The sequence below is a fragment of the Gracilinanus agilis genome, chromosome 3 (genome assembly GCF_016433145.1).
Source record: "Gracilinanus agilis isolate LMUSP501 chromosome 3, AgileGrace, whole genome shotgun sequence".
NCBI lineage: Eukaryota > Metazoa > Chordata > Mammalia > Didelphimorphia > Didelphidae > Gracilinanus > Gracilinanus agilis.
This window is the reverse complement of record NC_058132.1, coordinates 319,646,895-319,670,966: the sequence shown is the minus strand read 5'-3', so window position 1 is coordinate 319,670,966 and position 24,072 is coordinate 319,646,895. Positions and strand designations below refer to the sequence as shown.

General features: G+C 34.2%; 1 protein-coding gene across 1 annotated transcript in view; it reads right to left on the bottom strand.

Annotated features, from left to right (window-relative positions):
• Positions 1 to 24,072, bottom strand: part of UGGT1 (UDP-glucose glycoprotein glucosyltransferase 1) — a 108,126-nt gene that overhangs the window by 65,108 nt on the left and 18,946 nt on the right. Inside the window, exons 3-12 of the mRNA XM_044666655.1 lie at positions 18,972 to 19,054; positions 15,379 to 15,509; positions 14,308 to 14,420; positions 6,970 to 7,144; positions 5,817 to 5,913; positions 4,276 to 4,354; positions 3,588 to 3,688; positions 2,695 to 2,794; positions 1,118 to 1,178; positions 189 to 280 (exon numbers count right to left, since the gene is read on the bottom strand). Of these exons, the coding sequence (XP_044522590.1) occupies positions 189 to 280; positions 1,118 to 1,178; positions 2,695 to 2,794; positions 3,588 to 3,688; positions 4,276 to 4,354; positions 5,817 to 5,913; positions 6,970 to 7,144; positions 14,308 to 14,420; positions 15,379 to 15,509; positions 18,972 to 19,054 (1,032 nt within the window). The remainder of the gene's footprint in view (positions 1 to 188; positions 281 to 1,117; positions 1,179 to 2,694; positions 2,795 to 3,587; positions 3,689 to 4,275; positions 4,355 to 5,816; positions 5,914 to 6,969; positions 7,145 to 14,307; positions 14,421 to 15,378; positions 15,510 to 18,971; positions 19,055 to 24,072) is intronic.

The following is a 24,072-nucleotide window of genomic DNA, read 5'->3' as shown; positions in this document are numbered from 1 at the left end:
ACATGGGAAAATCACCCAGAAAATAGTGTCTATACCCAATTTTCTTTTTGGGTAAAACTCATGTAATACTGAAAGCCTTTTAATACCAGGCTATTTAATAAAGTTAACATTTGAACACAAAACCTAGTAAAACTTATAGATTAGAAAATGTTTTCAAAGAATGAAGAACACCAATTAATTACCCATACCTAAATATATCCTGTGTGTCTAAATCAATGTGTAATCCATTGATGAACAGGGCAGACTCTCCGGACTGTAATCCTAAAGTTCCTTTGAAGTACTGAAAAATTAGAAAAAGAAAAAAAAAAGATTGGCAACATGCAAACAGACATTCAAAAGCAGAACTGACAATTTTATATCTCTCTCCTATTAACAATCCCCCCTTTTAGACCTGAGAGGAACTTTATTCTTGTTTCCTAAAATTTTTAAGAAACTGAGAGAATACAATAATGTATCTCTTCTTTATTTTAAGAAATCAAATTAATATAAAATTGCAATAACATGGACAAATCTTGTGTCTAGCTGCAAAAGCTTCTTTCTACCCCTTAATAAAAGATAGTGATGGAAAATAATGGCTTTTGCCCCATAGTCACTGGCTATTTTGCCCTACCATGGCTAGTAATGGAACAAAGCAGGGAGTAAAGTACATCTAAACTGCCTCAGATCTCAAAGAAATTATCTCAGTAGGCAATGATTACTAAGAAATTATCAAATATAAAACATTAATGCATAATTTAGTAATTAAATTAACTTGGAAATGCAGTATATAAGAGATTAAAGACTTCAAGGAGTTCTACCACTTCAACTACAAAAGTGGCCAGGAACAACAGGCACTACTAACTTCTTTGCATGAAAGATCTAAAGTCAAGGTAAATTTTAAATCAAAATAAGAAAAATATTAATCCATGGTATAGGGTTTTAAAAGGGGGGAAGGGGAGGGGAGAACAGGTCATTTGAAGAATCTTTGATGTAGCACCCAGATTAAATAGATACTGAATATGACATTCACCTACTTTTGTAGGCCATTTCCCACCTCACAGAGAGGAGAGAGGAGAGAGGGGAAAGGAGGGGAGGGGATAGAGGAGAGGAGAAGCTGATGCTTTCTGACAGATGTTACCTTTTGGTTTTCTTCCACTTCAGTTCTGAGTTCTTGATTAACTGTGGTTTTTGTTATTCCTCTAAGGAAACAAAAAATATTTTGGTGCTTAGTTCAATATTAAATACAAAATAATTTATAGGAAGAGGCCAGATTTGAAAGAATATACTACTAAGTGCTAAGTAAATCATTACTAAAAATGTTTTAGAAAATACAATTCTTGAAAATGAATTTGCACCCCCTTGCCTGATAGCAGAATTTTTCCTACTTCCAAAAGAAAGGTCATAATAAAGCATTCTAAAGTAGTGTTGTTGATTTCAGACTCTTGGCTAAAAATATAGCAACACAGTTGCCAATAATAGAAGTTATTTCAAATACCTATAAGGTGAATGAAAAACTTTTATGTGCAAATTTAGCATTGTATTTAAGTACTCATTGATGGCAGACGTGCTCAAATCAGTATTTCCAAATTATGACTGAGAATTTAGTGTAAAATTTATGTTAAGCTTTATCTGACAATTGATTCTATATTGAACTGTGTTGAAAACAAATCAAAATATCTCATTTCAGAATTCAAAATACTTTTAACTCAGCACTAACTTTACAATAATTTAAAATAGCCAATTGATGTACAAGAGAACTAACTTTGATCCCTTGGAAAATCACATAAATAGGAATAGGAAACAAAAGACTAATGCTTATTAGGTATGAAAAATGACTTGGGTGCAGGTGGATAGCTCAGTGGATTGAGAGTAAAGCCTAGAGATGGGAGGTGGCCTCAGACACTTCCTAGCTGTGTGACTCTGGGCAAGTCACTTAACCCCCATTGCCTAGCCCTTACGCTCTTCTACCCTGGAATCAATAGTATTGATTCCAAGGCAGAAGGTAAGGGCTTAAAAAAAGATAAGGACTTGAGGGTTTTGACACAAAAAATTTACACCCAGTGTCAGAATTAACAAAATATACACACTAATATATATAAGCACTGATAATCTGATATAAATAGAAAAATAATGTAGATTAAACAAAGTAGGGGTTTTGTGGGAGCACCAATTAGAACCACTGGGAATGTTGCTTCTACATTAATGAAAAAGGATAGTGTCTGATTTGATTCAACAAGGAAAAACTCATGTTGAACAATTAATAGTATACTCATCAAGTGAATGAGCATTAAGAAAGGGATTATGCTCATTTTATTTCCATTTTATTTTCCAGCAGATTCTCTCTTTGAAGATATAGTATTGTTTCAATCAAATGCCAATTTTAATGTAAATGAAATATCCTCATTTCTTATACTCTATGACCATATTTTAATGCTTTTATAAGAAAGCTGGTGCACATAAGAATTTTGTTTCACAAAAACAATTTATTTCATGAATCTCCTTAATGTGAACTTCATACATACTTCTGTTTTAAATATTGATCTAATCAAATGTTGGAACTGATATTTGAAAATAATGCTATTTTGCAATCACATGGTGCTTTTAATTTCTAAATCCTATTATATTTAATAAAGATCACTTTGAATTTTTAACAAGATGAGAGGAGAGGTTATATTGTTAAACAGGGCAATATTCCTGTGCTTTCTTCTGTATTACCTAGCTTTGGTGGGAAAATTCTGACTGAGATCCTTTAGAACCACCAAAGCTACCTCAGGAGGTGCAGCCAGGACTCGGGCAGCAGTCTGGAAACTTAGATCTGCCAAAATGACAAAACAAAGCATAAAGTGTAAGGCAAATGCTAACAGTTAACTACTGTATTATATAGCATACCCAAACACAATGATATATTTTACAACTGACAGGCAAAATTTCTTATTTAATTTTTGGTAAAAAAAGAACACTTTATTTAAGCAGATAGTATTTTAGAGAATCCATTCCAAGTTTAATCTATTTCACAGCATTTTTTGGTAGCTTTAGGATCTACCTCCTGAAAACTGTATTCTCTATATAACTTTTTACTTTGATACTGACTGAGATGGAACCTAGACCCATCTTCTAGATTTATAATATCTCCATAATAGTCTATCAGAACTTCTGGGAAATAATGGTTTGAAAAAAAAGAAAAAACTTGCTAAAAACCCACCATAACAGTGACATTTTATACCCTTCCAAAAGTAAGAATTTTTTTTTTATTGGTTGACCCAAAAGTCAATGGAAAATCTAGCAATGTAAATAGTTTACAAAAATATGCATTTACGCACATTTTTTAAAGTGCTTACTGTGAAGATAGCTGAATTTCTAACAATACACATACCCTACAATTCTACATTATCGCTACTTCTCTCTTCAACTATTTCATTCCAGGGCTATACATTGCAAATGCTTTTTACTTTTCCTATTATCATTATAAATGGTTTCAAAATTTCTGACAAGCTCTTATGCTGCAGAGAAATGTCAGGTATATTTGACAGTCTCCAAGTTGTATTGTCTCATATTATAAAATTAAACCAAAGTACAGAGAGGATAACATTTTATTACATTGGCATTACCCTGCAATTGCCACACTTTCAGAGGTGCCATTTCATTGGTACTTTCCACAAGATGCTTCCGGAGTTCCTTTAACTGTTCCTTCATATGAGGATGGAGTTCTCTGATAGAAATATAAGAAAATTCAGCTTCAAAATGTCAATTATCACTTACTCATTCATAATACACATGCAAATAAAAGTTTATCTTAATCTTATCTTAATATTACATGTGGTATGTGAGTATGTGGTTATTGTTTATTGAGTTTCTACAATTTTATAACTAAAAGCTTTCGAAATGTGATATAATTCCTCTTACCCACTTCTTTCCTATTTGTAATGTATTACCAGTTAACACAAAATTCAAAAACAGATGGGTGGTTGACATACAACAGCAAATCTCACTTAAACTGTCTTTTATCAACAAAGACAATTTTCATCAACTGAGTTAACCTGAAAAACAAATATCAATCCTCACAGCTGAAACCTAAAGTTTATATACAGGCAGAGAAATTACTTTTAGTACAAGAGTGATATGTCAAATCCTTCTACCTAACTACACAAGAAAAAAGAGATTATATTACCTTACAGGTAGAGTTGAAACTAATTTGTAGTATGATATATTGAATTGAAAAAATTAACACTGTATACTATCTGGGTACCTAAGTTCCAAGTAGTTCATTGTTAAAGTAAATTGAACATGTAGTCATACCTTAGTCGTCCAAAAAGGAATCCTTGAACTTCATCAATAGGGTCATTTTCACCTATTACTGTAGCATTCATGTCAGTTCCTACAAAAGTCCAGCAAATATCATGCTAATATATTACTATGCACTACTGCTAATAAAATATTGTCATACATTTTGTTTGGTGTCCAAAAATTTAGACCTAATAATATGAAACTGATATTATTATCTTGTTTTTCAAATTTAATTAGTTCTAATAGACATTTGTTAGAAAAAATTTTTAATTTTCAATTGTTTTCTATTATTGAAAAAATGAGAAGAGGCTTTTTTTTCTTTTTAATAAAACCCTTACCTTCTGTCTTAGGATCAATACTATGTATTGATTCCAAGGTAGAAGAGCAGTAAGGGCTAGGCAAAGGGGATTAACTGACTTGCCCAGGGTTGTGTCCGAGGCCAGATTTGACCCTAGGACCTCCCATCTCTAGGCCTTGCTCTCAATTTACTGAGCAACCCAGCTGCCCTCAGAAGATGCTTTTTCTACTCAAATATTGGTTCATTTTTTTTTAATGAATTACAACATTCATGAGTTTGGAAGAAGGATGAGTAGCCTTCCAAAGTCAAAACCAGCAGTAGTATACATTGTTTCTTTACTAAATCACTAAATAAAAGGAAATGCACATTAATACTGACAGTGAATTGTATTATTCCCTGTAAATGCTGTTATTTCTGAATGAAGCTATTATTAGATGATTTGTAAACTATATCTTTACTAATTTCTGATGTGCTTTTAAAAAAAGAGACTACATCAACACCTTTTAGAGAACCGCTTTTCAGTCTTCTCTTTTCCTTTAAAAAAAATTCTTTCATTTAAACCATGCAAATAAGAAAATTTTTTAGAGAACCACTTTTCAGTCTTCTCTTTTCCTTTAAAAAAAATTCTTAGGGGCAGCTGGGTAGCTCAGTGGATTGAGAGCCGGGCCTAGAGACGGGAGGTCCTAGGTTCAGATCCGGCCTCAGACACTTCCCAGCTGTGTGACCCTGGGCAAGTCACTTGACCCCCATTGCCTACCCTTACCACTCTTCCACCTATAAGTTAATACACAAAAGTTAAGGATTTAAAAAAAATTTAAAAAAAAAAATTCTTTCATTTAAACCATGCAAATAAGAAAATGCATAAGATAACAAAAAATGAAGTTGGTGAGAAGTGATATAATAAAATGTATCCACATACAATCTGGATAAAAATAAACAAAACATTTTTCTTGCAAATGAAATACAAGAAAAGAAACAGGGAAGAGAAAAAAATTGATTTGTAATGTTCAGCACTCCCTACATTAGCTAATTAAACTGTGGCATAGAGAAGCTGTGAAAGGTATCTTATCTAACATTCTTGGTCAGAAAAATATTAGTTATCACATAAAATACTCAGACAAGGGTGGAAACAAAGTTTAGGTCTTTACAACGGATCTAGACAGGAAAATTCTCAAAGAGCAAAATGTGTTGGCTTAAAATTTTAAAATATAAAAATAGAAACAGGACAACTTTTGTTCTTATTTTAAGAATTCACCTTTCACCTGAGTATCATCCTTGGCCTTGTATTCGGTGCTCTTGATGGCCAATTCCACACCATACCCGGAAAGGTAGACTCTTTCCTTACTAGGATTCTGAAAGTAAAATAGGTACCTCCATTATTATCTCATCTTTTGAACTTATTTCCCCAAACTGGAAATGTCACTATGTAACTATATGTGTGTGTGTGTGTGTGTGTGTGTGTGTGTGTATCTGCTGTGTATCTGTGTGTCTGTGTGTGTATATATATATATACATATATATGTGTGTGTGTTCACATACATGTGTATATGTACACAAAATGCTTTGTACATGGTAGGGACTTAAAAATGTATATGTTAAGTAGAGAGAGTTGCCATCTTATAAATAGGTCATGTTCTAGAATACTATTTGGAATGTACCACAATATCACAAATAGTGACTGGATCCAAAGAATAATCCAAAAAAAACCAATTTAACCTACAAGATATCAGTTAAACATAACCACTATTTATAACACTGTTTCACAGGATTTTTATTCAGACTTTCCAGCTGGGATACCAGGAACATATTTTCCTCTCTCTCAACTGAAACTACAAAGATTCTAGTGGAAGCAGGAAAAAGGGAGTTCCAAGAATTCTCAGCTGGAGCAGAAAGAGAATCATTGGGGAGTTGTCATGAGGAGGTCAATCTCAAGTTGAGGCAGTTATTTATATATAAGATGTTTAAAAGTTGGAAAATCCATGTACGGATGTGTTGATATGAAAAGATACTTTTAAAACAAATGGCTAAATGGTATAAAATTATTCAACCTAATTTACCCCATTTTTCAGCTTCTTTTTGGAGGAAAAAAAAAGAAAAACATGTTTTTGGGAAAATGGAATTGACTAGTACTGTGGGAAATATCAATTCACTAATTCCAATTTAGAAAATATTATTTGTGTTTTGGGGGAATAAAAATATAATAATTCATTTGGCCACCCTAAATACTTTAATTTTTATAGGAAAGGTAGGTAATCTTTCTATACAAATGACAAAGAAAATATAAATGTGATGAAAATGAAAATAGAATGATTTAAATCATCAAATGGATGCAAAAGAACAACATAAAAATATATATGCCAGGCCAAACTAACAACCAATAAAAGTTTTAAAATAATAACAATACTTACTGATATATAGTGTCTGAGTACATAATTTATTTTCCCTGCACTGCTTTTTTCTACAAGTCGATGGTGGAAATTATAAAATTCTTTAGAGCCAATCTCTGAGTAGAGTATCACCACTGGGCTTCCAGGATTTAACGATGGATATCTGTGATCCCCTTTGAACAAATTTGGTTTGGGTCTGAGAATAAACATCAAAAGTTGTGATAAGACAATTCGAATCAACTCTAGTTCAACAAAAGAGCTTAATTACTAAATATTTTCATACCAAGTACCAAGTAAAAAGATTCTTTCTATTCTATTTATCATAATGGAGTTGAATTGTTATCATTGACTTTTTCTGCAGTTACTACTATAATCATATAGTGTTTTCTGTCTCGTTTAATATGATGTTGACAGTATATATGAATAATAACTAGGCTTATTTGTGACTTAAAGCCTATATAACTACAAAAATCACAGAATATGATAAATCAAACAGTCCTCAGAGCCATCAGCCATTGCAGGCAGCTCAGTGGCTAGAGTACTAGGCTTGGAATTAAAGAAACTTGAGTTTAAATCTGGTCTCAGATATTTACTAGCTGTATGACCCTGAGCAAGTCACTTAATGTGCATATGACTCATTTCCATCAACTGCAAAAAGGAAATAATAATAGACTTAATTCCCAGAGTTATAAGGAACAAGTGAAGCAATAATTATAAAATGCTTAGCAGAATACATACCTAGCACACAATAAGCACTATGTAAATGTCATCATTATTGTTATTATCCAGTCCAGCCTAAATACCTAATGAATCTCTGCTGTAACACCCAAAAAATGGCTTGTAGTCTCTGTTTAAAGACCTCAAAGGAAGGGGAATCCACCTCTCAAAAGGGAGGGGAGTCTTGGAGTAGCCCATTCCATTTTTGGAATGCTGCAATTTTTAGGAAGCTTATCCCCACTCTCAAACCATTCTTTGTAATAACTCCACTGCTCTTGATTCTGCAGTCTGGGATCAAACAGAACAAATCTAATCGATCCTCTATATAACAGTCCTTCAAACACTGATGACAGTTATCATGACTTCTCTTCTTCAGATAAAATATGCCAAATTCCTTTCACCTTTCTCCTTGCATGTCATGGAATCAAGGCGCTTCACCATCCTGAATGGCTTCTTCTGGATATTCTCCAGCTTATCATTATTGTCCCTAATAGATGGTACCTAGAACTAAGTAATACTTTGGATGAGATCTGACAAGGCCTTGGTAGAATGGAGCTACAATCTCCCTAAGCCTCTTCTGAAAAACCAATGAGGTTTTTTTGGCTACCACATCACACTTCTAACTCATATTAAGCTTAAAGTCTAAAACAATGAGATCTTTATCAGAACAGTGTTTATCCGTGCTTCTTCTATCTTACACTCATAAAGCCAATTTTTTCTGTACCTAAATATAAGGCTTTATATTTGTCCCTAGAGAATTTCATCTTATTAAAAATTCAATCCAATGCTTTAGCCTATTAAGATCATTTAAGAACCTAGGTCATCTACCATGTCAATAATTTCTCCTCAGTTTGTACCATTTGCAAATTGTATAAGGACAGAGATTTATCTTTATTATTTATTATGTGTTATAATATCTTATCTACCTATTGGTTCAATGAAATAAAACTTCCCATTTATGGAACTGAAAAAAAAGAAAAGCTTAATATCAAATGAATGGATTTAAGGTGCTGTTATATGAAAAGCAACATGGTCAAAAAAATGCCCACTACTTCCCTACTCCCAAGAAGACCTGGATTCAAGTCTTGGTCTGACAGATGTCTAAATATTTTAACTTCTCAATGCTATAGGCAACTCTCAAATACTACAAGTTACACAGAAGGTGCAATCTGCAAGGATAGAGGGAGTTTTCTCACCTGGGAATTGTCTAGGACAGTGATGGGCAAACTTTTTAAAGAGGGGGCCAAAGCTCATCTGTAAGTCTGTTTCTAAGGCAACTCTTTCGAAGTTTCATTGTATTATATTCTACTCATTGTATTAGTCAGATTAGAAATAATGTCAAGCAGCCAGATAGAACATTTCAGGGGGGCTGCATCTGGCCCACAGGCTGTAGTTTGCCCATCACTGGTCTAGAACAATGAAATCATAGGTTTCTATCCTAATCCCATGTAGAATATGCTACTGCATCCCATAAATGCCAAAGAAACTCCAAATACAGCATATAAAACAGTGAAAAAAAATAAAATACAAATGATACAAGAACCTGATAATACACACATTATTTAATAAGTCTTCCATCACTTCTCGAAGATTCACAGAACTTGATCCTAGAAAGCATTTTAGAAATTATCTATCTAGTTATTCCTTCATTCAACAAGCACATCAATAAGGGTATAATTAGAAATTTGCTACCTAGAAACTCTCTTTCCCAGCTTCCCATGTTCCTTTTCATGTTATGCTAAGGTAGGGAGGATATAAGTTTTGTGTGGCTCCACCCTCTCCCCCTCTTTTCCCCTAATCATGGTTAGGAAAGCTGGCTTAATGCCAGGCAAGAGAATCTACACACGTGGGTTTACTTTTTGTTAAATAATTAGGTTTGAACTTCTATTTCTTTTAGTTTATTTTCTCTCTACTTCAAGTGATTATTAACAAACCTTATAAAATATAATACTTTGAGTTACTGAATATTAATGTAAATCTTACATTTCTAATGAGTCACGAAGAATCCTTCAATTTTTTTATTTTTTAAAGAAAGCCTTTGAGTAAAGGATAGGGAGCAGATAAATTTTGTTCCTGCTGATAAGCTGCTTTTCACCAGGCTGGGTTTGGTTTTGTTTTGTTTTTCATTTTTTCCCCATTTGTCTGGAAGCTACTGCAGTCTGCACCCAAGTACCCGAGGTATTGAGAGCCATTTAGAAGCACCTTGTTTTTTCTGTGCGGAAGGTGAGGTATAAATCCCGCACACATATGTGTGTCTCAAGCCTGCACTAGCTGCTTTTCAGCAGGGGAACACAGCGTAGAGCATCCTTTCCACACTATCCATCCCAACCCCAGCCTGGCTAACACAGGGGAGTTTCCATGTTCTGGCCAAAGTGTGTGGCTTGCCAAATGAAATAAAAAACAAATAGGTTGATAGTGATTTGCTTCGTACTTTGGTGGTATAGTTCTTAGGGCTAGTTATCAGAAGTCCTCAGCCTTGGGAAGGCTTTCAGAGAGAAACTAACAAGCTACCATACTAATATAACTCAGGGTTTTATTTAAACAAGGGCAGGTAGGGGAGAGGGAATTGGGACAATCTAACTAGATATAGAAACTAATTCCTCCCACCAAAATCCAGTAGTCTTAAACAGATGGTATCTACACTAAATCGCTACCTAAAGAACCTAGCTGCCTGTAATTTTCTCCCTAACCAAATTCTTCTCCCCACCACCTTTGCTAGTTATTAAAGTAAGGGAAAGATGGAAGATAAACAGGTCCACAGGGTCAAAAGAGAGATGTTTCACAGACAGTTGTCCTCTGTGTAAAAGTGAAATTTGGGAGATGTCAAACTACATTTCCCGTGGTCCAACGGGTTTCCGGTTCCGGTTCTTTGGGTGTGGGGACACCTACGTCTCCACGCAGGGAAGAGTTTATAATCTCCTGGGTTAGGAGGGAGTGGCTCTTGGTCAGCAGGGAGGAGAGAGGAGACAGTAATGGCAAGGGCAGCGATTTTGAATTCTTATAAGCTCGTGGTCTAATAACTTTATCAACATGACTTTAATTAAAATACTAATTTATATATATATATATATATATATAGCAGCCTTTATTATTTTTCATATTTATATCTGGAGATTGGCAAGAGTCCAATAGAAACCACAGAAGTAACGGGAACACACACAGCAACCAAACTGGAACAGAAATAAATCCAACGAGAAGGAGAGTAATGGTTTAACTCACTCAGTCTACCTGATGAGTTTAGAAACCACTCTCAACCATGTCCCAGAAGGTGCTTGCAGGTGAAGTCTATACACACTGTTCTCCTCCAAAGAGAAAGTCCAACCAACTGTCCCTCCAGAGTCACTCTAGGGTTCTGGAATCTCCCTGCCTCTGTTTTGGTACTTCCTGCTTTATGATTTCCCTATAACAGGGGGTAGGGACTGAAGTATCATGGGGCTAATGGCTTTACCCCTGGGGGAAGGGGAAGGAAGGTTACTCTTCCAAACCTTTTAACTTTACTCCTAGCCAATACATACTAGGCTAGTGACACCTACAGACAGGAAGTAGATTTGCAACCAATTTAATAATTAGATTTTTTTATATGGCCCACTCTATGAAAGAGCAATGCATTACCAAAGTTTTAGGATGTCTTTTCTTACTACCATTCCTGGTAGTACTGATACCAACTGGATACTTTGAAATTTATCCATTCCTCCCCAAGAAAGAACAACTGAAATATATCTTGTGTAATCTCAAGATGCAGAAGGGAGATTCTACCCAGCCTCTGCAACACATCCAATATAGAATTTGTCCACATTATGCTCAGTGAGGGTATGGGGAACCCCAGAAGAGTGACCAAAGGAATCTAGATGGATGATGATACCCGGGAGGGGAAGGAACCTTAAAGAGTCTGGAGGTGAATTTTAAGCCTTTTCAGACTCCATTTGCCTTATTAATGTTAACTGTTTCAGTTTGTTCCTCTCCAAATTGTGAAGAAGTCTCTGTAACGCAGCTATCAGAATTGGAGAAAAGGACTCTTGGATTGATTGGTCACATCCTGTCACGTATATTGTATTTGCTGATTGACTGTTTTAAGATTTAATTTCATTTTTTTTTAAGTTCACATATTAATCCAATCTAATTCCTTCTGTTATACCATGTCATTTCCAGCTACTGTGTTTTGGCCATTAGCTATATGTTCTGTTACATTGTCTTTATTTGTACCCTCCCCAAATGACTGAACTAGACAAAATACCATTATAAAAGTCCATAAACAACTTGGACAAACCCTTTTCCGTGGCAAAACCATAGGTCCTTATGGATGCTGGGTTTGTCACCAGATCCATTAAAGTCACATGTTGTCTTAATGGCCTTTTGTTCCTTTTTGCCTTTGTTAATTGTCACATAGATGACAATGGATGGACTCCATCAAACTAGTTACAACCTGCATACAACCTTTGGAAAATTTAATTAGCTAAAAAATCACAATTGATTTTAAGGGGTCTTCAGAAGTGATTTTATCTATTTATTTATCTAGAAGCACCACTACCTCTGACTGATCATTTGCCTACCTTTGAGTTGTTTGTGACAAGAGGTAAGGGTCCATTTAATAGTTGAAGTGAAGTGCTACAGCACTATTGTATGCCTTACCTCCACATTTACAAAAATGTAATGGATGACACATCAGAAGTGATTTTCACTATTGTAGTTCTCACCTCCACATTGCAATGGATGGGATATATAAAGGTATGCCTTTTACCGTTGTTACAGTCTCATACCAGAGGAGGGAGCTTGGTAATCCCATGAAGGGATATAATCTCATCCAGGAGGTAGGAAGGTTTTCCCAGGGGGCTTTGTAACCCCTAGACAGGTTTTTATATTTGTAACTCTTTAGCTTATTCTACCCTTCCACCAGAATGATCTAGGTTCTTGGTGACATTTTAGACTCAAAAGGTTTTCATCAGCAGTACAGAGAGTTTTTTTTCCTGTGGGTTCTCCTGCCAAATTTTGGAATTATGGTAATAATAAGACTTTGTTATAAATATCTCTGTCAAGGTTGAAATATTGGCTAGGTTTGGAGAACATGTGACCATTATCTATAGGTTTTTAAAATGTCACACAGCAAATGGCATGTGAATCCTAAGGATAGTGAGTTTGTTTGCTATTGTCATTAAATGAGCTCTTGTGATTTGGGGGATTTAGGTACTTCTTTGAATGAGCATTAGCTTCTATACTACTGTTATAAAAAGCTGTTACTTAATGAAAATTATGTACATTCACGCTGTGAATCATGGCCAAGTTAAAAAAGGAAATGGATCTCATTTTTGAGTGAGAAACCTTTGTATTGTGCCTCTCCTTGATGTAGGATTGAGGGAGAAAACAGGGCTAGATATAAAAATTTGGGGATCTTCTGCATAGAGAAGAAACTGAACCTATGAAAGCGAAGGAATTGAGATAATATAGAGAAAAACATCCCCAGGACAGAGCCCTGTAGAACTCTCACATAGAAGGAAGACACAGGTAATGATCCAACAAAGAAAACTGAGACCCTCTCTTTTTAAAGGTAAGGAAACTAGATCCCAGAGAGATTAAGTGATTTCTCTAAGGATGTTAACAATATAATCTAGTTGCAAGAAAAGAATGAAATCAAAGTTAATTTCTTATATTTAAAAAAACAAACAAAATAATGAATATCTACAATTGAACAGATAAACAGTTTGAGAGAGCTGTCAAAATATTTTATTAAAATGTAGCAAGGGCAGCTGGGTAGCTCAGTGGAGTGAGAGTCAGGCCTAGAGACAGGAGGTCCTAGGTTCAAACCCGGCCTCAGTCACTTCCCAGCTGTGTGACCCTGGGCAAGTCACTTGACCCCCATTGCCCACCCTTACCACTCTTCCACCTATGAGACAATACACCGAAGTACAAGGGTTTAAAAAAAAAATAACTTAAAAAAAAATGTAGCAAGTACTCATTTTGACATTTCAATACCTAAGGCATGTATAATCAAAACATCACCACAAAAAACTAAGATTACAATTAAAAACTAGTAGAAAATAAGGGAACTTGATACCCTAGAGGTAAAGTAAAATATTCACCTTTTCCATTAGCTTCCACAAATAACGTAACCATGGGAAAACAGCTTTTTCTTTATTGATATAATATTCTAATAAATTTTTGATTATTTAATTTGAATAGGCTTATTTGAAAACTATATCTTTATAGTATATCAAACATTCCCAATTTATAGTGCTTTTTAAAAAAATCAGAATTTTTTAAAAAATGAATTTAACAAACAAACCTGGTTATATTGTCCTAACATACAAATAATAGTGTAATAGTCAATGGATACTAGAAATATAAAATAACAAAGAATAAATTCTAAAGAGAAATAATACATTATGATAAAATTTATTGATGAGTATGGTGGGCACTGGACTTGACGTCAAGAAGCCCTGGGTTTGAATCTAATTGCAGACAGTTATCTGAGGCATGATCTCTGAACAAATCATTTAAAACTCTCTGTGCCTCACTTCCCTCATCTATAAAATGAGAGGTTTAGACCTGATAGCCTCTAAGGTCCTTTTCAGCTATAAAATCTATGTCCTATAGTCCTAAGATTACATTTTTATTGACAGAGGAAAGTATTAGATGGATACACTGTACCTTTTAGATGCTGTCTGTAAAAGTTCTCCAAGTGTGTCAAAATCACAAGTTTTCTCTCCGTGAACTGAAAAGAATGAGTGACAACCTTTTGGTGGAGGTTCATCAGCTGCTATCTGCCATGTAAAAAAAAAATCATTTTAAAATAATTTCTAGCCAAAGACAAAATAAAATTGTCCACTTATGGATGCAAACCAACTCCTCCAAACGTCCAACTCCTTCATTTAAATTCAAAGGTGCTGTTTCTCTGCAAAATGATAAGATCAGGGTAGATTATTTCTGAAATCTCTTCCAGTTCTAACACTATGACTGATTCAATGCCTCAAACAGTAACAAGACATCTGCAAAATGGAGTCTAACTTGAAAACATTAAAAACATTAATTTTAACTTTGAAGGTAAAGATAGTTCACTTTAGTTAAATGAGCCATGAAATGTAATATGAATGCAAATGAAAAGAATGATAAATTCCCTAAAAAAGGAGCTGCGGCAAACAGAAAAGAAACCACTGAAGGCTTTCACTTATGAAAAGGTTTAATTATATAAATAGCATAATGAAATGTTCTAAGGGAAAGAAAAAAAATGTACAAATTCAATGGATAGATAATGACAGGCATAATATAAGAGTATAATGAGATACGTATGTCTGCAAGTGAAATTAAACACAGATTCACATAGCTGAATGTAATGAGATAGGAAAAGGGAAAGATATTATGAAATCACCATATATACATATAGAGTTCTAAAATTAATCTGTTTATGAAAAATTACATATATCTATAATGAAATAAAGATAAGTGAGCAAAGGACAAAGTTTTCTGTCTTGGGTGTTTGGGATTTGGGGACAAAGAGAATTTAGGTGAAAAAATTTGCCTTTTTTACCTAAAATGGTTGAAATGAAACTCCTAAATAGAATTTGTGATTTAGTAGCAAAAAATAAGAATTATTACATATAAACAAAAAGTTAGTTTAAACAAGAGATCCCAAGTAATTACTTAATATATCATTCAGATACAGCTTAATCATATTATGATTGTTGGAATAATTTTTCTATAAAGGTACTGCCATGTACTAACCTGTTGGAAAGCTTGAACTGTAGCTGAGTAGGAATGAAGAGACAGAGAAAATTTCAGCAAGTTCTGCTGAAGAGGTGACAGATAATGAAAGGCTGTCCTCAATAGTTCATGATAATAGGAATAATCAGTACCTGTCAAAGAAGAACACAAAGAATCAAAAATTGTATTTCATAATAATAAATCAAATGAATTACTATCCGAAAAAATACTTATCATATGATTGCAACATATTACAGCTGTGCTATTCAATCAACCAACAAGCATTTATTAAGCACCTACTATGTCAACCAATAAGCATTTAATAAGTGCCTATTATATGTGCCAGACGCTGTACAAGGGTCTGGGTAAAAAAAAAGGCAAAAAGGAATCAATACCTGTTCTCAGGGAGCTCATATTCCATCAGGGGAGATATATACAAAATAAATTCAAGCCAACTTTGGGTGGTAGAACCCTGGGATCTGGGGAATCAAGAAAGCCTTCATGTTGACAGTGGTGCTTAAGCAGATTCTTAAAATAAACAAGAGATTCCAAGAAGCTGAGATGAAGAAGAAACACATTCCAGACACACATGGGGATAGTCAATACAAAAGCACAGAGGCAAGAGATGGAGCATTTTATATGAGGAACAAGAAGAAAACTTGTTTGGCTGAATTGTAATATGAAGGAAGACAAGCAACATACAATTCTGCTAAAAAGGTGGATTGGGACCAGATTATAAATACCAAACAGAAATTTTTATTTCTTTAAAGGAACAATAGGGAGTCAAGAGAGATTATTTAGTAGAGTACAGATTTGGTTAAACCTATACCAGGAAAATCATTTTGGCAAATATATGGAAGATATCCTGAAAAAAAAAGAGATACTTGAGTTAAGAAGACCATTAAGGGGAGCTAGGTGGCTCTTTGGAAAAAAGAGTCTTCCCTAGAGATGGAAAATCCTGGGTTCAAATCTGGCCTCAAATACTTCCTAGCTGTGTATCCCTGGGCAAGTCACTTAACCACTACCTAGCCCATACTGCTCTTTTGCCATAAAACCAAAACACAGTATTGATTCTAAGACCAGAAGGCAAGGGTTTATTTAAAAAAAAAAAAAAAAAAAAGACTGATTAGGAAGCTATACTAACAGTCTAGGTGAGAAGTGATGAAGACTTGATCTATAGTAATAACCATGCCAATAGAGAGGGTAGCTCAAGATCTGATAAAGAGTTGGTTATGTGATATGAGGGCAAGTAGGGAATCAAAGACAATACCAATACTGGGTAACTGGAAAGATGACAGTATATTAAACAGAAAAAAGGAAGTCTGGAAAAGGCCTGGGTTTGCGGAGTTATGTTTTTAATCCACTGAGCCTGAGGTGTCTCAGGGATATTAAATTTGGAATATCCAAAAAGCACTTGGAAATGTGTGACTGGAGCTATGGAAAGAGGCTGGGGCTGGCTGAATATAAAGGTACTATAAGTTATATAGAGAGATTAAAGCCATGAGGGCTTTAATTTCATGAGATGAAAAAGAAAAGCGCTCAAGACAGAATCCACAGTTAAGCAGCTTAATGGGGATCAAGACCTAGAAGTCAGAGTCAAATAGCTGAGGAGGAGAACCAAGAAAGCAGCGTCACAAAAACCCACAAAGGATAAAGTACTAGGAAGAAAGGGTGCCATAGCATCAAATGCTGCAGAACAGTCAAAAGGAGATGGATTGAGAAAAGGCCACCATGTGGCAATTAAAAGATCATTAGTAACTTTAGAGAGAAAATTTTTAGTTAAGTGATAAGGTCAGAAGCCACACTCCAAAGGTTTAAGAAGAGTCCACAGAAGAAACATATATAAACAGTTGTTTTTTAGGAGCTTGACTATGAAATTAAAAAAAAACAAAAAACAAAAAACAAAAAAAAGACCTATAAGAGATAGCAACCTGAGGCTATAGTGAGAAGTTTTGGGGTTTTTGCTTTTTTCCAGGACTGAGGTTTGAGTATGTTTCTAGGCAGCAATAAAGCTCCGAAGATTGGGGCGGGGGGGATAAATTATGGGTTATCCTACTGGAGAAAAGGGAAATGGATGGGATCAAGGTTATGTAAAAATTGGAAGAAAGGCTACCTCTTCAAGGAGGCAAAGGAAGAGAAAAAACATTTTCTTTTAAACCTTTACCCTCTTAGAATCAATAGCATGTACTGGTTTTAAGATAGAACAATAGTAAGGACTAGACAATGAGGGTTAAGTAACTTAGCCAGGTCACATAGCCAGGAAGTGTCTGAGGCCAGATTTGAACCTAGGACCTCCCATCTTTAAGCCTGGCTCTCCTCTACTGAGACACCTAGCTGCCTCCAGAAAATAGGGGATTAATGAAGCATAAAAGATGTTGAAAAGGGGAGAAGAGGGAGTTCATGGAAAAAAGCCTCTATTCTGAAAAAATCCAGAGAGAGTGAAGTGAGAAGAGTGGGAAGCCTTAAGAGAATGTAAAAAGCATAATGAATGAAAGAGATAGAGTATAGAGCAGGGGTCGGCAACGTATGGCTCTTTCTGCAGGAGCCATAAAGTCAATTTTTTTTCAGGCGCTGTTACAGGAGCGCGTACTGTGAGCACTGTACAGCTCTCAGGTAATTACATTTTAAAAAATGTGGCGTTTATGGCTCTCACGGCCAAAAAGATTGCTGACCCCTGGTATAGATGGTATTGGCTACTTTGGAAACTTTGGGAAGAACTGTACAATGGGAAAATAAGACAAGATCCCAGTATTTGATAAGAGCTATTCTTTGTTTTTCCTGACTTGTTCAAAGAAATGAAATATTTTCATAATCAGTTTCTACCAGTCAAAAATACCATAAGTAACATATATACACATATATTACATTTTATTAGTTATAATACAAGATTTCAAATATCATTATAAAGAACAATTATATAAATTTGTCCTAATAAAAGCAAAATTTTTTTGAGAATTCAAATAATTCTAGCTAGTTCTGAATTACAAAAGTAAAATTTGAAGAGGCAGTTTTCAAACACTGAGTATATTTTAATAACCCTAAAGAATATTAATGCTTAGACCATATACCTTTAGAGCTAAATTTGATGTTCTGCTATTCATGTTCTGGTTGAGCTTTTTAGCTGTGCACAAAGAATATTTATGTTCATAAATGTATATAATGGAGCACATTGTGTACAGCATTACCAACGAGCACAATGGTGATGGGTGACCAACAGATAATTAGTTCACAAATTCAGGTGAGTTTTCTCTTACTTCATTCCCCAGATTAAGTGCTGAATCATGTTTAAATAAAATGCTTACTAGTTATTTACTGAATAATCTCCAGAAAATTTCATTACAGGAGAATAAACATTTCTTTGCTTTAGCAATTCAGTACAGTAAGAAGACAAAGAAATAAGTCCTAAAAGAATTGCTATGAATTACATCTAAGCTATTCTTATCCTGTCCTGACTCTACTATGACCCAGATCAAGTCATTTAACATAAAAAATTGTTTTCTTTATGTTACACTTCACATATTTTCACATTTGCTATGTTTCACATAAAGGAAACCATAATATAGAAGAGAGAAAAACAAACAAAAAAGTCAAAGCAGCATTTACTGCAATTTTACCATCATGATCCGTTGATCCAATATTTTCACTGGCTTCTACAAAATTCCAAAATTTCTCTTGACTGTCTTCTGCTAAAAATTCACTGGGAGAAAAGGAGGAAAGGTCAAAAGGAGGGGAAAAAAACCTTTAAAATCAACCTACAGAAACAAAGAAAACAAAACAGTTAACAAGGCTGATAGTTTCCTAATTCAGATTCTATTACAAGTAAATGAGAAAAGGACCGAGTAACTTAATAAAACACTAATAAAGTTTGGAACAAGGGAAAAGTAGAAACAACTGAAGTCAGTTAAGAAGCCCATTAAAAAGGGAAGTTGAAAAAGCTCCAGAGATTCAAAACATTGTCAAGTAGGAACATGAGGTAAGGGATAAGAAATGCTCAATTCAAGTAATAGCTCTGTATACTACATTTGCTGGGAGACCCAAAACAAGATAAACATCTATGTTTCTTAAATTTCTTCCAAAAGAGGACTATAGTCTGTAACAATGACAACTTTTCAAGTCTGTATTTTGCTTCACATTTTAAATATCCTACTTTTATGCCTCATTGAAAACACCAGGCAACACTAGTAGAAGGCAACCTATAACAAGTTCCACTATGATGGATGAGGCTTTAAGTACAATTTAATAAATCAGCAAGAATTTAAGGACCTAGATGTGCCAGACACTGTACTAGGTACTGGGCCAAATAAAAAGATCCCTACTCATAATGAGCTTACATTCTAACAAAGAAGACAACAAGTGTATGTGTATATACATATATATATAGTAAAAAAATAAAAGTACCTATATGTATGTATGTATTTAAATATAAGCAACAGACCAGGTACACTTTCCCCCAAACTGCCTAAGTACAGAAAGGCTCATTATTCCATAAATTCTTTGGTCATAGCAACCCATGAAACCAAAAATAAGTTTAATACTCAGTCTTATGAAATCTCCTTTTGTTTTTGTGGTGAGGGTGACAAAGCAATGGGAAAGAGGATACATTATGTTAAAAATCACAGCTTTTGGCTAATTTGTAAACATTAACTTAGATGTTGTCAAATGGCTCTCTAGTAACAAAAGAGCAGAGATACTATTTGAGGAACTAGATCATATCAATTGTGATATTCTTGCCATAAATGAATCTAGAAAAGAAACTTAATTTGTACCCAAAAGGAAAGAGAGTTCATAGTTTCTCCCCAAAGGGAAAAATAAGGAAACTGACATATTCGGTTTTGACTTACAACAAAATGCAACAAGAAACATCATTTCAGAGGTCATTTGATCATCTTATTTTGTAAAATTTGTAATAAATACTTGCCAAAAAACCACCATGAAAATAATTAGAGTAAATGTCCTAATATTGCTTGTCAAAGATGATGGGGCACTGACCTTTTATTTTTAAAATAATTAATCTCTCAAAATTGAATCAAAATAAACTTTTAAAATGTAATAACTCTAATGCAAAGGTGGTGCATAAGAGAAAATGGAGAAAAACATGTTGGAAAATATGGTTCAGGAATGAAAAACAATAGCTAACATTTATATAGTGCTTTAAGGAAGTAAGAAACAATAAAAATAAAAATAAAAATAATACCTAATATTTATATACTGCTTTAAAGTTTGCAAAGCACTTTATGAATATCATTTCAATTGGTCCTCACAACAACCCTGGAAATTAGATGCTACTGCTATTTCCTTTTTACAAAACTGAGAAAACTAAGACAAACAGAGGTTAAGTGATTGCCCAGGGTCACAGAACTGTTAAATGTCTGAGAACAGCCTCCATTTCCAGTGCTCTATTCTACTATCATATAGCTGCTCTGCTTGAGAAAAGCCCAGGGGTTACAAACTACAAAAGAATCCTTGGGTCTATACATAATGAATAACTTCTTTCATAAAAGCTTTGGGAGGTAAGAGATAGGGAGCATCCCAAATAACATCATAAATGAAATTGATTGAATCTCAAAATACTAAAAGCTGATACAATTGCTGGTGCGGGAATAATTTCAGAAGAAACTTTTTATGTACTGTAATAATGGGCATATTTGAGAGTATTCAGATAATCAAATTGTTAAGAGCAAAAAATAAAAAGTAATAACAAGCCACAACAATAAAATGAGATGTGGCATGAAAATGAGGTAACTTTTGCCTAATTTATTTTACCAACCTGTTTTACATGGGAAGGAGAAATGGATAAAAAAAAAACTTAACAGACAATCAATCAGTATGTTTAAAGGTTAACTCATATAAGTCAACCACCATAAGGATACCAAGAGTACCTAAAAATTATTTCAACCAACAAGAGTGCCCAAAAACTACTTCAACCAGCAAACACTTTTCTCTACGCCAAGCATATAATTATGGCAGCCAAAGGCAACAGTAAAATTAGATGTAAACTTGTCTGCAAATTCTTAAGATTATAAGCAGTATTATTTATACTCAAAAATTACTTTTACTTTACTTACTATTTACTCTCTGTTACTTAATACTCAAAAAACAAGCAGCAGAAGAAAATGTATTAAGTATTTACTATGTACCAAGCATTAAAAACAAAAAAAAAGTTAGGGAAAGCTTAATGAGAGGTCCAAAAAAGCAATCAACCTGAGGACACTGATGGATGAAACTGGATGAGAAATAGGATAATAAAGATTTTTATAATAAACTTTTTTCAACATCAAATACAGTCCATCTGGACTCTAATATCACAGTTCTAGATGTACTATGTGATAGTTGAAATAGTAATGAAGCAAAAATGGATTAAAAAGAACAACAAAATCAGCTCAAATTATATAGGTACAAAATAAAATGTTAAGGGCACTGAGGGATCAATTCTCCAAGTATCCTTTAAGGAAGGCGAAAATTAGAGATGGAAAAAAAACTAGGACCCTGAAACCAAAAACAGGAAAAAAACAAGTGAAAATCAATAATTAACAAAACTATATGCCTACTATCACACCCATACAAAGATTTTATTAAAAATCACACATTGAGAGCACAAGGTTTGCAAAGGACCCAGACAGTCTTTCATAAACCATATTCTAAAAACAACTGAATGAAAAGCATAGAGATTACAAGATCATCCTATGTTAACTACTTTTTAGAATACAAAACATAATTTTATTAGGAAGAGACAAATGCTATTTTGTCTTCCAACAAGATATCTCTCATGTAAATGTCAGAATCCCACAAGATTCTTAAAAACACATACCAACAGAGATAATTTTGTCTGGCAACCTTCTGATTATTAAATTCAAACAAAACATAATAGAACATGTAAGCTTGCAAAGAGTAGGTCAAGCAAAGTGACCAAAAGTAAGAAGATTTACTCATGGATGGTGAGGCCCACCAGATGCTCAGTTTGTGAATAACATTAAATTGATTGTATTAAGTCTCATAAAAAAGTCTCATAAAAATGCCAAATATCCTTCTGAGGGATTTAAGGAAAAGAATGCTACCCACATTCAGAGGAAGAACTACAGGAGAGGAAACAGAAGAAAAGCAGCTGCTTGAACACACGAGTTGAGGTGGACATGATTGGGGATGTGGACTTGAAACTACCACACCAATGCAAATATCAACAATTTGGAAATAAGTCTTGATTGATGACACAGGTTAAAACCAGTGGAAATGCGCATCGGCCATGGGTGAGGGGAGGGCGAGGGGTGAAGGGGAAAGTAGGAGCATGAATTGTGTAACCATGTTAACTTTTCTAAAAAATGAATTTTAATAAATGTTTTAAAAAATGCCAAATATCCTAAACAAAATTCAATATCACTCAAAAGAACTTGGCCTAATTTTCCAAAGAATAAAAACAACTCGATGAAGAAAGAAAATAAACATCCATTAAGTGCCTACTATGTGCCAAGAACTCTAAGTACTTTACGACTATTAATCTCATTTTTACAAATATTATCTCATTATCTCAACCACCATGGGAGGTAAATACCAGTCCCCATTTTACAAAGGAGGAATATGAGGCAGGTAGAAGTTAAGTTATTTGTCACAGAGCTAATAAATATTTGAAGGCAGAATGGAATTCAGGTCTGACTCCAGGCCCAGTGCTTTATCCACTGTGCCACCTAGCTGCCTATGATATGCAAGTAAATAGCTAATCCACAAGACAAAGAGGACAGAGAAAGAGAAAGGAATACAGAAAAAGAAATGAAGGAGGGTAAGGAGATAAAGGGAGGGGAAAATGAGAATAATAATGAGTCGAGAGGAATGAAAATATTAAGCTTCTTGAAGGCAAAGGATGTTTCGTTTTTGTCTTTATAACTCTGGCCCCTACCACTCTGTCTAGCTTATAATAAATACATGCTAATAAATATTTGTTGACTGATTGATCCGGATCTTTGAAAACAAACAATGAATTGGGCCCAGAGTTGAACAAGTAGAAAAAAGTGAACTGGAATGATTTTGGGCCTTAGGGATTTTGAAATGCCTTTAATGATGTCAAGATTCTCCCTGAAATAAAAGGTCATCTATTTCTAATCAAACAATTCAATTCAACAGACACTTATTAGCTATCTTTTCTGTATTGGGCACTGTCCTACATACAAAGTATGCAAAACAAAAATTACCAACTCTCAAGGAGATCACACTCAACTAAAGAGTTGGGTATTTTGTTTGTTTTTTTTAAACATCACTATTCTTCTGGTTATAGTGTCATGGAATTTCATAAGCTCTAAAGAATTAAGAGGGTCACTCAAAGGGTAAAAGAGAGTTATACAGTGGATTGTAACACATTATAAATTAAGATATGCAGGAAAAGCAACATAAAGGATGTTAGAGGTATTTATAGAAAAAGAAGAGTTGATCTCTCAGGGAAAGAATAAGGAATAACTGATGCACAGTCCATGTGCTCCTCTATAACATACAACTGCCAAGAGATAATTATAATTATAATAATTAACATCTCTATAGTGGTGACTATGTGCCAGACCCTGTTTAAGTGCTTTATAAATACTATCTCATTTTATCCTTCCTAGAAGTAGACCTCAGCACACTCGACATTTATGAACAAAAAGGGTATAAAGTATCAGTTAGTAAAGAGGGCATGATAGCAAGAGACATAAGAACTAAAGGTTGACAAGATGCTATAGGAATACAAAATAA